Source organism: Hemicordylus capensis, chromosome 5 (assembly GCF_027244095.1).
Source record: "Hemicordylus capensis ecotype Gifberg chromosome 5, rHemCap1.1.pri, whole genome shotgun sequence".
NCBI lineage: Eukaryota > Metazoa > Chordata > Lepidosauria > Squamata > Cordylidae > Hemicordylus > Hemicordylus capensis.
Genome location: NC_069661.1, coordinates 2,859,677 through 2,875,316, shown reverse-complemented (window position 1 = coordinate 2,875,316; position 15,640 = coordinate 2,859,677). Strand labels below are relative to the sequence as shown.

The following is a 15,640-nucleotide window of genomic DNA, read 5'->3' as shown; positions in this document are numbered from 1 at the left end:
GGATCTCAGTCAATGGTGGGGCTGCAAGCCCCACTATTAAAGGACAACTTAAAAATTAAAGGACAATTGAAAATTTTCCTGCTTAATAAATGGGAGAGGTGTTTAAATAACCAGAGTGGGAGGTGGGGGTCGGATTGTCATAGGTTTAGAAGGGCATAATATTCATAATAGAAGCTAATATATTGTTGGGTGGAGGGCAGTTAATATTTTTCTTTATATTTCAGAACAAAGGAAATGTGAAGAATACTGAACAAAATGTCAAAACTCTGAATACAAAGTATGTATATGAGTACCTAATTTGGTCAATCTCTGGTTTTATTTTAATGTGTTGTGATCAGTGGTTTTAGTTCATAATTTGGTGTGGTGTTTTTTTTAGGAAAGATCAAACCAACTCTACTGCAAAAACAGCAAAACCTGTTTCACCAGTAACCTCCACCTGTGAGTTCTAGTTAGTTTTTTCTCTGTATATTGATATTGTTCTTATGCACACATGCCCATGCGTGCTTTTTCACTTGTGATTCTGATTTGGGTAGCCTAATAGTGGAGGAATCTATGGGCTGCCTTCTCACATAACACCAAACCGTAGGTTGACGAACCTGAAATTAAGTCCTGAGTCCAGGAATTGTCATGCAGACCATATTTCAATCAGGGCCGGGCAACCTCTGGTTTCAGAGCAGAGGGGCCCCTCCCTCCACCTGGTCCACTGAGGTTGCATCCCAGCATGCTAAGTAGTGCTCACGTTGCCAGACTGCTATGATCTTCAAGGGGGTGTGCTGAGGGCAATCATGCCTTTTCAGCACAGACCACCCGCCTTCAGCAGGGAGAGTGCGTCTGTCTGTCATATTTCTATACTGCCTGATATGTACATCTCTAGGTGGTGTACAAAATTTAAAATATTTAAAAGTTATAAATTAAAATACATAATAAAAACAATAGAATAAAATAGATATTAAAATTAATTCTAATTAAAAGCCTGCAAAAAGAGCAAAGTCTTGAGGTTCTTCCTGAAAACAAACAGAGGAGGAGATGCTCTTACTTACTACTTATTTAACATATTTTTATACCACCCAAAACTTTACGTCTCTGGGCGGTTTACAGCCAAGTAAAAACTGAAGAAGTAAAACCTTAGTTAAAAACAAAAGAACAACAAAAAAGCTAAAACATTACAACAATTTAAAATTGTTAAAATAATATTTTAAAACAGTATTAAAACTATTAAAAATTATTTAATTAAAAGCCTGGGTGAACAGATGTGTCTTTAAAGACTTTTTAAAATCTGTCAGAGATGGGGAGGCTCTTATTTCAGCAGGGAGCACATTCCAAAGCCTCAGGGCGCATCCACAGAGAAAGCCCAGTCATGGGTCGCCACCGAACAAGCTGATGGCATCCGTAACCGGACCTCTCCAGAAGGTCATAACAGGCGGCAGGGTTTATGACAAAGGAGGCACTCTCTTAAATAGCCTGGACCTAAGCTGTTGGGCTTTATAGGTAAGAAGCAGCACTTTGTATCTCACTCAGAAACATATCGTCAGCCAGTGCAGTTCTTTCAAAACTGGTGTTATGTGGTCCCTTCGTATTGTCCCAGAGACTAATCTGGCCGCTGTATTCTGTACCAGTTGCAGTTGTCAGACTATGTACAAAGGCAGCCTCATGTCGAGCACTTTACAGTAGTCAAGCCTGGAGGTTACCAGCATATGTACCTCTAGAAATGGACGGAGCTGACGTATCAGCCATAGCTGATAAAAAGCACTCCTGGCCACCACCTCAACCTGAGAAACCAGGGAGAGCTTGGGGTCCTGGAGCACTCCCAAACTACATACCTGATCTTTAAGGGAGAGTGTAACCCCATCCAGAACAGGCAGATCTAAACCATCTTTCAGATACTGGTGTGCCCCCCCCCCCGGCAGTCAGTACCGCTGTCTTATTTGGATTCAACTTCAGTTAGTTATCCCTCATCCAGTCCGGCATTTAGGGAATATGTGCGATTTCCTGATGAGGTTGGCATGGAGAAGTAGATCTGGGTGTCATCAGCATATTGATAACACCCAGCACCACGCCTCCTGATGATCTATCCCAATGGTTTCATGTAGATGTTAAAAAGCATTGGAAGACAGTATGGAGCCTTGTGGAACTCCACACTTCTGCTCTCGCTTAGCAGAACAATAGTCTCCAAGCGACATCATCTGGAATCTGCCAGAGGCGTAGGAACAGAACCACTGTTAAACAGTACCATTCAATCCCTCCTCCCTCAGGCAGCTCAGAAGGATACCATGGTTGATGGTATTGAAAGCCAGAGAAAGATCCAAAAGGATCGGCAGAGTCATATTCCCTCTGTCGATAGCCAGTTGGAGATCGTCCATCAGGCCGACCAAGGCAGTCTCAACCCCATAGCCCACATGAAAGCTAGTTTGAAATGGGTCTAGATAATCTGCATCATCCAAAACTGCCTGGAGCTGAGAGGCCACCACCCGCTCAACCTTTTTCCTCACAGCACTAGTCCCTCTGCCCTCGCAAGAGCCGTGTGGCCAAAACAGTCTTGCGCAAGCACGATTACTGTTAAGGAAAGGTGGGGTGGGGAGGAGAACTGTTATTCAGTTACTCTAGAAAGGGACCAATGATGATTTCCTAGGAGGGAATACATATATATATGAGGGTGGACAAAGGATCCTGGGTTGTGGTCCACTTTGGCAAAGGAGGCTGTTGTGACAGGCAGACCTGGTCAAAGCAGTCCAGGAACCCACAACACACTCCTGCCTTCATATTGGCTTGCCGGTCAGGGTTTAGCTCTCATGAGAGGGCCAGTCGACTGGGAAGGACCAGAGGCTTCATAAGCTTTGGATCTCCGTAGGACTGTGCCCTCATGAGCTTGAGCATTCAACTATAGGGGGCCCTGCTGATGTGGACCCCTCTGTATAATTTTTTTAAAAGTACTCATATTCCTTACCCTCCCCTCTGCATTTAACTCCTGCAGACTCCCAAGGAGTCCGTGCTGCCCCATTTGTCCTGCTTTCTCTGTTTGTCCTGCTTTCTCCCTGTGGGCTCAGTCGGACAAAATTGAGGATGGCTCCTAGTACACATTCAAAATTCCTGGGATGGGACCAGTGTTGCGGCATATGCAAATTGACCGTCATGGAGCGCCTGTTTTCAGCGATCCCTGGGAAGTTGGGTGGTTGTACTGGGCAAAATTCGGCATGCACATGTGCCAAGGGATGACTAGACTGGCAGTGAGCATTTGCACTCCTGCTGTCTGCCAGTCTCCTTGACCTGGAAAGCTGTTGGTGTGGTACCCTTCCCCGGGACTTGTTTGGATCCAGCAAGGGGACTGGGTGGTGAAAGCCCTCTGGCCCGCATGCGTGTCTCTGTGGCCTGCCACTCTCATGAGAGAGTGGTCCTTGAGAGAAGGGGGCGTTGTCTCACATTACTAACAATTCTGCATTTTAATCATCATCCTAGTGTACCCAAGGTGGTTCTTCTCATGAGTAATGCCATAGAGTGCACTCTAGCACTCAAGGGGAAGGGGCTGGGCTCACCTTCCCTTACTAATTTGTACAAAAAATTGAACAGAGCCACTCAGGAATTCCAGGGGCTGCCTTTCAACCCAGACCGCGGGTATCACTCCCCTGTCATGTGTTATCTTTGTCGGGGAACAACCGGGTAGCCTGGTTCATGGTGCCTCTGGGACTATACTTGCTTGTGCAAGTACTTATTCATCACACAGTCTGTGGAGACTTACCGGTACCCACGAAGTGCCCTCCTTGTCATCCCATCCTCTTTCTCTGCAGATTGCAAAAATGGGGAACATGAGACACAGTAGAAAGTGGCCATCCCCCAATGCGGCCTTTCTCTTTAGCATGCTTTGAAGCTTTGGGCACGTGGTAATGAGCTCCTCAATTATTCAGACACATAAACTATTCCATAGGGAAGATTTCCCTCTCCTACTGACTAAGGCTGTGGCCTCCGTGGACTTAACCCTAACACATGAAGAGCCTATGCCACCCCTTCCAAAGGCGCAATATTGTCAACACTGGTAGGGGCTCTCCAAGGTTTCAAGCTGTAGTCATTCTTAGCCCTACCTGGAGATGCCGGGGATCAAACCAAGCAGATGCTCTATCACTGAGCTATAGTCCCATCCTCTAAGCAGACTATGTTAAAGCAAGCAGCACTTGCATGTAGTCACCCATCCAAATGCCAACCAAGATTAACTCTGTGTAGCAAAAGGGACAATTGATGCTTGCTACCACAAGACTGGTTTATCTCCCAGTGTCATTTTTGTATTTTCAGTCCTTGATGACAGAAGAGGGTTGCAGTGTTCACTACTTTTTTTCATCTGCGCAGAATTAGCTTTGTTCTGCGAGGCAGTATCAAGGTAGTGTGTGCACACGTGCATTTCGAATGGGGCCTTCCTGAGCGGGATCTAAAATTGAGCGGACATCAAAACACGTGTGTGCACATGCCTTAGAGGGAACACTGGAGAGTTCTCTTGCACCTTTCAGTAGGGATGTGCATGAATTGATTTTTTTGATTTGATCTGTGCCTGAATTGAATCACCCCTGATTGGTTTTGTGTCTGAATCTGTCGTCATTCTCCCCCCCCACAATCACTCCAGATTCGATGTGGGTTCAATTTGGATCTGGATTGATTCGGACTACTTATAAAGGTCCTGGGGCACCAAATTTGGGTGGTGGGTAGGTCCCCATGGGTGCCACCTACCACCCAGATTTCAAGGCAGTGGGGCTTTTTTTTTTAAGAAAAAAAAGTTTGGGGACTCCTATCCTAACCCTAACATGGATCCCCAGCTTCAATTTTTTTAAAGCTAAGCTCTAGCCTTTGTAGGTGGGGTTATGGAGCAAAATGTGCTGTTGCTATTTTTCCCCAAGTGTATTCTTTGGTGTATAATAACTTTTCCTCATAATGTATCTCTGTGAGGATACATTGCACACCTTCACTTCCTCTGTTCATTTTGTCGGTCATTGGACAGTGCCCACTGTCAACTGCCATGTGTCAACTATACCCGCTCGCCACCCCACCCCACACACTGGGTTACACATTTTATTTTATAGGCTATTTTAAAGTATTTAGATTTTTTTGTGTCCTCATTGCACACCTTCATTTCTTCTATTCATTTTGACCTCACTGCTTTGTGGGTGGGGATGGGGAATTAGTAGCATCCCATGTAACAACTACCCCCCACCCCACAAGCCACTGAGTACTCAGTTTATATTTTAGGAATTTTTGTGGTGTTTAGATTCTTTGGCATGTAATGAATCCTCATAGAGATTCATTATCAGGAAATGTTATTAGACACCAAAGAGTCTAAACACTTAAAAAAATAAAATCCTAGAACATAAACTGAGTAGTACTCCACTGCTTTGCGGGTGTTGTAGTTGGCATATGGCAGGTGTCTTTGGACAGTTGGCACTGTCCAAAGACAGTCAAAATGAATAGAAGTAATGAAAGTGTGTAATGAATCCTCATAGGGATTCATTGACAGAAAGTTGTTATACACCAGAGAATCCAAACACTTGAAAAATAAGGACCACATATTTTGCTCCATAACTCCACTTCTACAAGGGCTAGAGCTTAGCTTTTTTTTTAAATGAAAGCTTGGGATCTGGGGAAAATAATAGGAGGAATTTGAATCTCGAAGCGATTTGAATCAAATCAGGCGCAATTCTGTTTGGACCCAAATCTAGCCAGTGCACCACAGGGGTGATTGTTCTGTCTCCAAATCACCCGAATCAGCTAGATTTGGGTACAAATCGATTTGTACCCAAATGGATTCACACATCTGCACTTCTCAGTTTGGGATATTGGAAACCTTACCTTTTTATAGTGTTAATTACAAGAGAGCTGAAAGTAGGTCCCAGAGCATGGTCTCAGGGCATATGATACAGTCACCTTGCTGAAGCTAAGCAGGTCTTGGATGGTCATTTCCTGGATGGTGGACCTGTTTATGCCATCTTTGGGATGGGGCCATGGTAGAACAGCTGCTTTTGAATGCTTTACTTGCCAGGTTCAGTCTCTGGCAGTGTCTCCCAGATAGGACTAGGAAAGACTCCTGCCTGAAAGCTTGGAGAAGCTGCTGCCTGTTGGTGTAGATGATACGAAGCTAGATGGAGAAATGTGGGTCTCTCAGTATAATGCAGCTTCTTATGTTCCTAGGTATAAGAAATACTGATTTAATTTCTGGGATATTGTGTTTATGCATTCTTTGCAGATGATCCAAGCTATTGATTTTTAATGTCGTTTGGTGGTTTTGCAAATCATTTTTATTCCCAGAACTAAGCTGAATTGTGGGTTTATTAACCTCTGGCAGTAATCTCATAAGTGTACTAGTCAAGCAGTTCAATAGTATTTTATTAGCAAGCTTCTTTAATAATATAAATGGATGTTTTGCCTGAATACAGCAAAAACCAACGTTAAGGACCCTGGAGAACCTCAAAAGGGTGGGGCGATAAAGTCAGTTGTTGTGGATCCAAAAAAGAAACCTGGGACAATGAAAGTTGTAGATCAAAAGAAGCTAGCAGATCTCAAGAAGGTTGGGGCAACAAAGGCAGCTGTAGAACAAAAGAAGCCAGCAAATCTCAAGAAAGTTGGAGCAGCAAAGGCAGCTGCAGAACAGAAGAAATCTACAGATCTCAAGAAGACTGGGGTAACAAAGGCAACTGCAGAACACAAGAAGTCTGAGGAGCCCCAAAAAGCTCAAGAGAGCAAGAAGACCACGGAGCCCAAGAAACCTGTCGAATCCAAGGCAAAAGAAACACCTGCCCATGTGCCAGGTATATTTAGAGAGATACAACTTTAACCTCAATGAAAAAATATACTTTTAATTTTTAAATGCATGGGATTTTCCTGAATAAAATGATTGATTGACATTTCCGAATTCCTAGAATTTGGGCTCTTAATTATTTGACTCGCCAGATAACTTTGTATTGGTGACATGCCTCTTGTTTTTGTCTCCTTCTTTATAAATTAGATCCAATAGAGGCTGTAAAGGGTGCAAAAGCAGGAGAATCAAGCACGGTAATTAAAAAAAATGTTTTTCAAAATACTCTTGCCGCTGCCCCAATTTCTTGCCTTTACTTCTTTAGTTGCTAGATAATTTTATCCAAAATATTTTTTTCACAATGTCTGAAGCTTGCTGTGATGGAAAGCTGATATTCACATAGGCCTGTTGGGTTATATTTAACAGCATCTAGATTATATTATTGTGGTGTTTTTAGCCTTCTTTCCTTAAGAAAAGTGTGTGTCTGTGTGTGTTTCTTTTCTCCCCTGTCCCCAAGTATGAGCCAAATTAGGTACAGCTGTAGGGACACCTCAACGGCATAGTTTGTGATCATGTCATCCTCCCCGATTCAAGATGGCAGACACATAAACATATGAAGTGCAAGTGGGCTAACTTGTGAGGATGGTAATGATCAATTAATATTATAGGGAAAGGAAAGTAGGCAGATTAGTTTTTACCAGAACAACTTATCCTCCCCCCCCCCGCCCCTAAAATTCCAAACTGCCATTCAGAAGACCTATTGGACTGATATGTAATAAAAATTAAAAAGCAATAAATAGAATAAAACACAGGAAAAATACAAATATAAAAACACAGCATTAATAAATTATATAAGTCCATTAAAAGTACAGCAGTACAAAAAACAATTAAAACCATCACCCAGTGGAAGGTCTGGGCAAATGGCAACCTCTTTGCCTGGTGCTGACATGGCATCACAGCACTCAGTGAGCTTCACTTTGAAGGGCCTTCTACAAAGTGCAGCAACCAAGAAGGCCCCCTCTCTCGTCACCACCTACTGAACTTCAGATGGAGGGGGTTGACCCAGAGAGTAGGAGGTGGTGGCTTTTTTTGAAGTGTCCAGGTACCAAGCTGCTTAGGGCTTTATAGGTAAGCCTCATCACTTTGAGTTATGTTGGGTCTGGAAATTGATGTCACTGACTTGATGGCACTTAATCAATCAATCAATCAATCAAGCTGTTTAAGAACAGATATATATTCTGTATAACTTGATCCAATTAGTAACCTAGCCACATAATTTTATATCAGATGAAGCTTCCAAGGTAGCTCCATGTATGATGCCTCAGTGTCCTAATTTTAAGCACATGGGTAACAGTGGCCAGGCTCTCTTTCTCCAGAAGGGGTTGTGGCTGGCACACTGTAAGCCATGGCTACCTCCCCGTAATGAATACCACTTGAGCCTCCAGTGGCAATGCTGGATCTGCAGCAATCCTAAGCTATAAAGCTGATCCTTCAGGGGGAGTGCAGGCCCATTCAAAGTATCAAGCCCAAGTAGTGGAACACTACTTTCCCAGTCAGAAGAATCACCAGCCATTGTAACCTTTATCTTGTTTGGATTGAGTTTCAGTTTACTAGCCCTCATCCAGTCCACTGTCTGTTCCAAGCACTTGTTCAGCAGTTGCACTCCTTCACCTCGCTGATGAAGAGAAGCAGAGCTATGTGTCATTGGCATACTAATGTGATGACTTGCCACTTTTAGGAGTTTCACATACGTGTTAAAAAAGCATGGAGTCCAAGAGAGAACCTTGTGGGACCCCTTGGCAAAAGTGCCATAGGGTTGATCAGTAGTTCCCCAGCACCACTTTTTGGAGTTGGTTATCCAGGTAGGAGCAGAATCACTGAAGTACAGCGCCCCCAGTCTCCAGCCTGGACAATCTGTACAGAAGGATACCATGGTTAATGCTACTGAAAGCCACTGAGAGGATCAGGAGAACAACAGGGTCACACACCCCTGTCGTTGTCCTGGCTAACGTAGATGACCCATTACAGTAACCAAAGTAGTTTCCATAACAAAACCAGGTCTGAAACCAAGGAGTGTTCTCTCTTCCCCACCACTTTAAATTGTGCTGTTGTCAAAGGGAGAGCAAAACATCTTCCAGCAAATTGTCCTTTCTTGGGTTCAGCATGGCACAGTAATATTGAGGCCTTCAAAATGGAGAAGGTAGCATGATGACAAACATTCTGATGTTACTCAAACCTCCTCACTTAAGATTCTGCTTTGCTCTCTTTGCTTTTCTAGGAAACAGAAGAAATATGTGTTGTGGTTATTTCTAACCTGCCTGAGGCAGGGTTAACTCTTGATGAGATTTCCAACTTAACCAAGCCTTTTGGAGGACAGAAAGATATTTTAATTGTGTCTTCACATAAGAAGGTATTTGAACAACTCGCTAGGCATTCCGGTAAAAAGAAAAGAAAAGACGAATCATTTCTTTGTATATTCGTTTATTGGCATTGGTTAATGTTCTTGAAAAAACACTGATGAGATCAGCGTATTGCAGTTAACTTGAGGGTAACAGTCTGGCTTCAGACTGCTGATGTAGATTTTTTTTTCTTTTGTTCAAAAGGCATATTTAGAAATGAGTTGCAAATCTGCAGATTCCATGGTGAAATTTTATACCTGCTTTCCGATGTGGGTACAAAGTAACCAGCTGTGCATTACTATGGCACCTGAATTCAAGGATATTAAAGATGAGGTTAGTAAACGATGAAGACTAACGGCTGAAAATTCCTTTTTGGTCTTTTTTTGGAGCTGCTTCTCTCCACTTTGTTTTCTGCTGGGTTCCAATTGTACTTTGCTTTTTTGCATTATTCAGATTAGTGTTGCAAGGTATAGTTTGAGAGCCAGCGTGGTGTAGTGGTTAGAGTGCTGGACTAGCACCGGGGAGACCCGAGTTCAAATCCCCCTTCAGCCATGATACTAGCTGGGTGACTCTGGCCCAGTCACTTCTCTCTCAGCCTGACCTACTTCACAGGGTTGTGAGGAGAAACTTATGTAGTTCGCTGCTTTGGTCTCCTTGGAGGAAGAGCAGGATATAAAATGCAATAATAATAATAATAATAATAATAATAATAAATAAATAAATAGTTTTAGCTAAATACATTTTAGTTGGTACCAAGACTAGAATACCATATTGCAGTGTTCTCTTCAGAACTGGAAGATCATAATGACAGAAGTAGTGATAGATGACATTATCTACATTAGTGTGTGTTCAGCAGATGGTTGCTCATCTACATAGATCCTGGAAATCTTCTGTGGTTATTTCAGAACCATATAATTCAATCCTCCACTTTCTTCATTATCTTCCTCTCTTTGCAGGAAACTATCTCTGCTACTACTACTTCAAATATTTATATACCGCTTTTCAGCAAAAGTTCCCAAAGCAGTTTACATAGAGAAATAAAAATAAAGAAGGCAGGCTCCCTGTCCCCAAAGGACTCCCAATCTAAAAAGAAATGTAAGACAGACACCAGCAACAGCCACTGGAGGGATGCTGTGCTGAGGTCTGATAGGGCCAGTTGCTCTCCCCCGCTAAATAAAGAGAATCACCACATTAAAAAGATGCCTCTTTGCTCAGTTAGCAGCCCTCTAAGCCACCTAAAAAGATGTTCACGAGGTTTTTGGGACCCTCTGCACTACATGGAACTGTAGGCCACTAGGCCTGGTTTCTGGGCTCTCCCTCTTCCCCTACAGCCACCCCTTGCCACAGTCCATATAGTTGCAGAAAGTCCCTTGGCTTTTGAGGAGGCTTGAAACTGTAGGGAGCAGAGAGGCAATGAGGAAAACCACTTGTGCTAGTGCCACGGTAAATACTAGCCAGTGGCACCTGAATGGCTATAGCCAGCCTTCATGGGCCAGGACATCACTTGGTGGGTACGTGTCTATACAGAGAGGGAGGGAGAACAAGTTTTTAACCAAGTGAGACTCAGAAGTGGAAGAGATTACTATGCTAAGCCAAATTTATTGTTTTATTTATTTATTATTTAACATAGTTCTGTACCGCCCAAATCTTATGTCTCTGGGCAGTTTACAATTAAAATCATAAAAAATTAAATCAATTAAACAATTAAAATAATATAAACATTAAAATCATTAATCTTAAAATTATTTAAAACCCAACATCGAAAGTATTAAAACTATAAATCTAATTAAAAGCCTGGGTGAACAAATATGCCTTCAGTGCCTTTCTAGAAGTTGCTAGAGATGGGGAAGCTCTTATCTCACCAAGATCCAGTCAGTGGGTGTGATGATTCTTAAATCTGTAGACAGTGTCCTCTAGCTAACTGAATATTTTTGTTCTGTTTTTCTTCAGGAAGCTATATTTATTGCTATGATTAAAGATGCTAATCCAAAGGTAAGTAGCATATGTATTTATTATTAATGTTTTCTTGTTATCAATCCTGACCTTTTAAAATGGGAAATAAGTAAGTGACGTAGTGGAATTATTGTTTAGTAGGATTTCCTTCAGAAATAACAGAAATAGTAGTCCTTGTTTTGCTTGATTTTGGGAAGTTCAAAATTCTACAGTAGAGGAGTTCATGAGTTGCTCTTTGCACTCACTACCGAGACAGGGCCAATTAGAAGTTGAATGTCAGCTGCCTTATACTACTACTGTTGCTGTTGCTGCTGCTACAAGTTGAATGTCAGCTGCCTTATACTGCTTCTACCACCACAGAATATTCGAGGGGGAGGGTCCCCTTAATCCTCCTGGTCCACTCTGTCACACCTCTAAGAGCAGTGAAGTCACAGTGCTCCACTTGTGTCTCAGTGTCTTTTCCACCCTGCCTCTTCTCTCTCTCTCTCTCTCTCTCTCTCTCTCTCTCTCTCTCTCTCTCTCTCTCTCTCTCTCACACACACACACACTCACTCACTCACTCACTCACTCACTCACTCACTCACTCACTTGTGATAAGAGGGAATACTGGAGGATGATGTCTCCCTCTCTGAGCCAGTGTTCCCCCTGTAGTGTGAACAGGAAATAAATGCATTTACTAAATATAAATAAAAAGAATGATTGAATAAATAGTGCAAGACAGGAATGGAGTTAGAAATGCCAGTAAAACAGAAGCAGAAACTGAGGGCAGCAACACATATAACTTCTCAAACAGGGAGGCAATTGCCTGCCCTCGCTTTGCCCCACAAACCTCCATCCTTGAGATTGAGGGGAACAGTAGCACAAGGCAGGGAAGAGAGCTGGTCTTGTGGTTGTGAGCATGAATTGTTCCCTTTGCTAACCAGGGCCCACTGGTTTGCATTTGGATGGGTAACCATATGAACGCTGTAAGATATTTCCCTTAGGGAATAGGGCCATAGATAGGTTAGGTCAGTGGAAGAGCATCCAGGTTCACTCCTTAGCATCTCTAGGTATGGCTGGGAGAGAGTCCTGCCTGAAACCTCGGAGAGCTGCTGCCAGTCGTCGTAGACAGTACTGAGCTAGACAGACCTATGGTCCGACTTGGTATTAAGGCATCTTCCTATTTCCAGTGACTCTCTCCCCCCACCCCTGGACCTTGAAGGTGCTAGAGATTTGCAATGATGTGTGAGAACCAACTGTTCCCCCCCGGAAGAGGCTTGTATCTGCAGGGAGCATGGGTTGTCACGAGCCTCCTGCTCCAGACAGGGCCAATCAAGAGCTTTGTTACGTGTCAGGAGGGAGGGGCAATCCCCTCAGTCTCCATTTTTTGCCCTATCTTGCTTCGCCTTTTTTTCACTGCTCTGTGATTTTTCTCTGATCGGCTCTCCCCTTTCTCCACTCTGGCCCCTTTCTAGCCAGAGAGAAGCAGGGAAACAGGAACAGCTTTAAAAGAGAGCCTTATCTTTACTTTTAGTTCTTATCTTTATTCGTTTACTCAGCTCCTCTGCTGTGGCCACGTGCGCCTTTCCAATGGCCGCAGCAGCCTCACGCAGCGAGAGAGAGGTTTCTCCCTCTTTCTGAGCACTCGGTAGCACACTTGAAGTGCCAGGCCGAGTGGGTGGCGGCGACCTCTTCCACACCCGAAACTCGGTCCAGCAAAGCGGCAAGGGCGAAAAAGGCAGAGAGGAGAGATAAGAAATCTGCCTACACCAAGCTCCCAGCATTGACCAGGACAGTCCCAGCTGGTGGGGGGCAGAACTGCCGCAGAAGGCAACCACAGCAGCAGTGGCCCTGCCTTAGGACGACCTCTCGGCCCAGGCTCCCTCATGGGGACAGGGAGGCCCAGAGGGGTGTGCGGGCTCCACGGACCCCGCAAGGCAGCCCAACAAGCACTTTTGCTCTGCCTGGGCCACGTTGTCAGAAGAGGGCGATGAGGAGATCCCAGCCCATTCCTGCCATTCTCCCGGCCTCCTCCTCCCAGCCCATGGCGGCAGCCATTTTGGGTCCCAACATGGGGAATAGAGCAGGAGGTATCGTCCCCTCAAGTGTCCTTAAAGAACTCCAATGTGAAATTGCTGACCTTGCAAAAATATACAACTTATCTCTACAATCAGGCTCTTAGTCTGTACTGGAATCCCCCCCCCCCATCACATAACATTAGAATCAGAGGTCATCCCATGAAACTGATTGCCAAGAAATGTAGGACCAGCAAAAGGAAGTGCTTATTCACACAACGTATAATCAACCTAAGGAATTCTCTGCCACAAGTTGTGATGACAGCCAATAGCCTAGATAGCTTTAAGAAGGGTTTAGATAAATTCATGGAGGACATTCATTGTCTCTCAGTTGTTGAGCCTAATGATCTCATGCATTGACACAGTCCCTTGATCTCAACTTCATGCTCATCCACTCCATTGGCTGTTCCTGCTGTGGCAAGATCAAGCTGCATCAGAATCCAGGCTATAGATCATGGCTATTCACTCAGTGAAAAGTCCCTACAGTGGTGGTTACCTTCTCTCCACTGAGGCACATCTTTTCTGTCACATTTAAAGGTTTCAGCTTACCTCAGATGCAAGTCTGTTGGTCAGAGGAGCTCACTGTGGTCACCTGGTAACTTAGGGCAGATAGTCTCTGTCTCTTGATTCCACGGCTACAGATTCTTCTGTACATCTCAAAATCCACCCACCCAGCCGATCCCCCCACCGCCCGCAAAGGAGGTGCTGCCACAGAATCAAAAGTTCAAAAGATCAGAGAATACCAAGCAGAAGTGAGTCTAGTAGTGATCATATGCCCTTGAAGACTGTGATTCTTGGAATCCACCTTGCAATGGAACTCCCATTCCCCCTGGAAAAAGACCTACATAATTATTCCACCCCAACGTGGTCTGGATGCCACTTGTATCCTGGAGTAGGAGACTTTAGGTCAGAAAGACTATGATGAAATGTTCTTGGATTGCATCATGGCTTCCAAATGGGAGTCCACAAACTGATGTACCAGGCAACATGGAGGGCCTTAATATCTTGGTGTCGAAACGAAATAGGACTCCTTTAACTGCATTGCTGGGATGACCCTAGCAGGAGCTAGCATGGATTTGCCAAGAACAAATCTTGCCAGACTATTCTTATCTCCTTTTTAAACACTTACTCATTCAGTAGATCATGGATATTACAGGAGACGATCAATGCTTTGCTGAAATTAAGATACATCTTGTTGACAAGATGGTAAAAGGCAGGCTAAATGAAACTACTGTTAGATGAATTCACAGCTAGTTGAACAACCACCGTACCCAGTCAGTACTTATTAAAGGCTCCAGATTATCCTGGATGGCTATCAAGTGGGGTTCTCTAGGACCCTGTGCTTTTGAATGCTTTCGTAAATGACTTGGAGGAGGAAATAAAAGGGATTCCTGTCAGATTTGCAGATGAAGCTGCAGTGGGGATAACTAACACGTTAGAGAATCAAGAGTCAATTTGATCTGGACAGGATCAAAAATCAAGAAGATTAAGTTCAGTAGAGACAAATGTAAAGTTTTGTATTTGAGCTGACCTGGATTCTATAGTTGGTGCAGAGTCCATTAACTCTTGTGTGGTTATATTGGATCAGTTTCAGTTTGTTACTCCTGAGGACTTGAACAAGCTGCTTGGAACTGTGCGTCCTACCACCTGTTCTCATGACCCTTGTCCGACATGGCTTATATTATCAAGCAGGGCGATTGTTGGAGAGGGCCTGGTTGAGATAATAAATGCTTCTCTGAGGGAAGGCAGGATGCCTCCTTGCTTAAAGGAGGCAATTATTAACCGGCAAAATATAAAATGTTGGTTATTACCTATAAAGCCCTTAATGGCTTGGGCCCACGGTGTTTAAGAGAATGCCGCCTTTGTCATGTACCCCACTGCCTATTAAGATCTTCAGGGAGGTTCATCTGAGAGTGGTGATTCAAAGCCGCACCTTCTCTGTGGTTGCCCTGGGACGGTGGAATGCACTTCCAGCTGAGATTAGAGCTGCTCCATCCCTGTTGACTTTTAGGAAATGACTGAAGACACATCTCTTCAGCCAAGCTTTTTATTTAGTTGGTGTGTTTATGGATATTTTAATCTGGTTTTATGTTTTAACTGTTTTATTCTTGGTTTGTTTTTCATGCTGTAAACCACCTAGAGATTTCAGTAGTGGCTGGCACACAAATTTAGTAAGTCAGTCTTACATTTAGGGGATAGAAGTCAAATAAACACGTACAGAATGGGGAGATCTGGCTTGGCAGCTGTGCATGTGAAAGGGGCCTAGTTGTCTTAGTGGACAGTAAGTTGAACATGAGCCAGTGCTGTTCACAACTGTTAAAGAAGCTAATGCAATTTTAAGCTGCATTAACAGAGGTATAGCATCCATATCATGAGAAGTAATTGTTCCATTCTATTCTCCGTTGGTCAGACCTCACTTGGAATACTGTGTCCAGGCTCTGGGCTCTGCATTTTGAGAAAAATGTTAA

General features: G+C 43.7%; 1 protein-coding gene across 1 annotated transcript in view; it reads left to right on the top strand.

Moving 5' to 3' along the window:
- The window catches only part of ZNF638 (zinc finger protein 638), a 113,556-nt gene that overhangs the window by 63,408 nt on the left and 34,508 nt on the right, over nucleotides 1-15,640 (top strand). Inside the window, exons 9-15 of the mRNA XM_053255820.1 lie at nucleotides 225-277; nucleotides 377-438; nucleotides 6,408-6,779; nucleotides 6,977-7,023; nucleotides 9,045-9,176; nucleotides 9,370-9,498; nucleotides 11,116-11,157. Of these exons, the coding sequence (XP_053111795.1) occupies nucleotides 225-277; nucleotides 377-438; nucleotides 6,408-6,779; nucleotides 6,977-7,023; nucleotides 9,045-9,176; nucleotides 9,370-9,498; nucleotides 11,116-11,157 (837 nt within the window). The remainder of the gene's footprint in view (nucleotides 1-224; nucleotides 278-376; nucleotides 439-6,407; nucleotides 6,780-6,976; nucleotides 7,024-9,044; nucleotides 9,177-9,369; nucleotides 9,499-11,115; nucleotides 11,158-15,640) is intronic.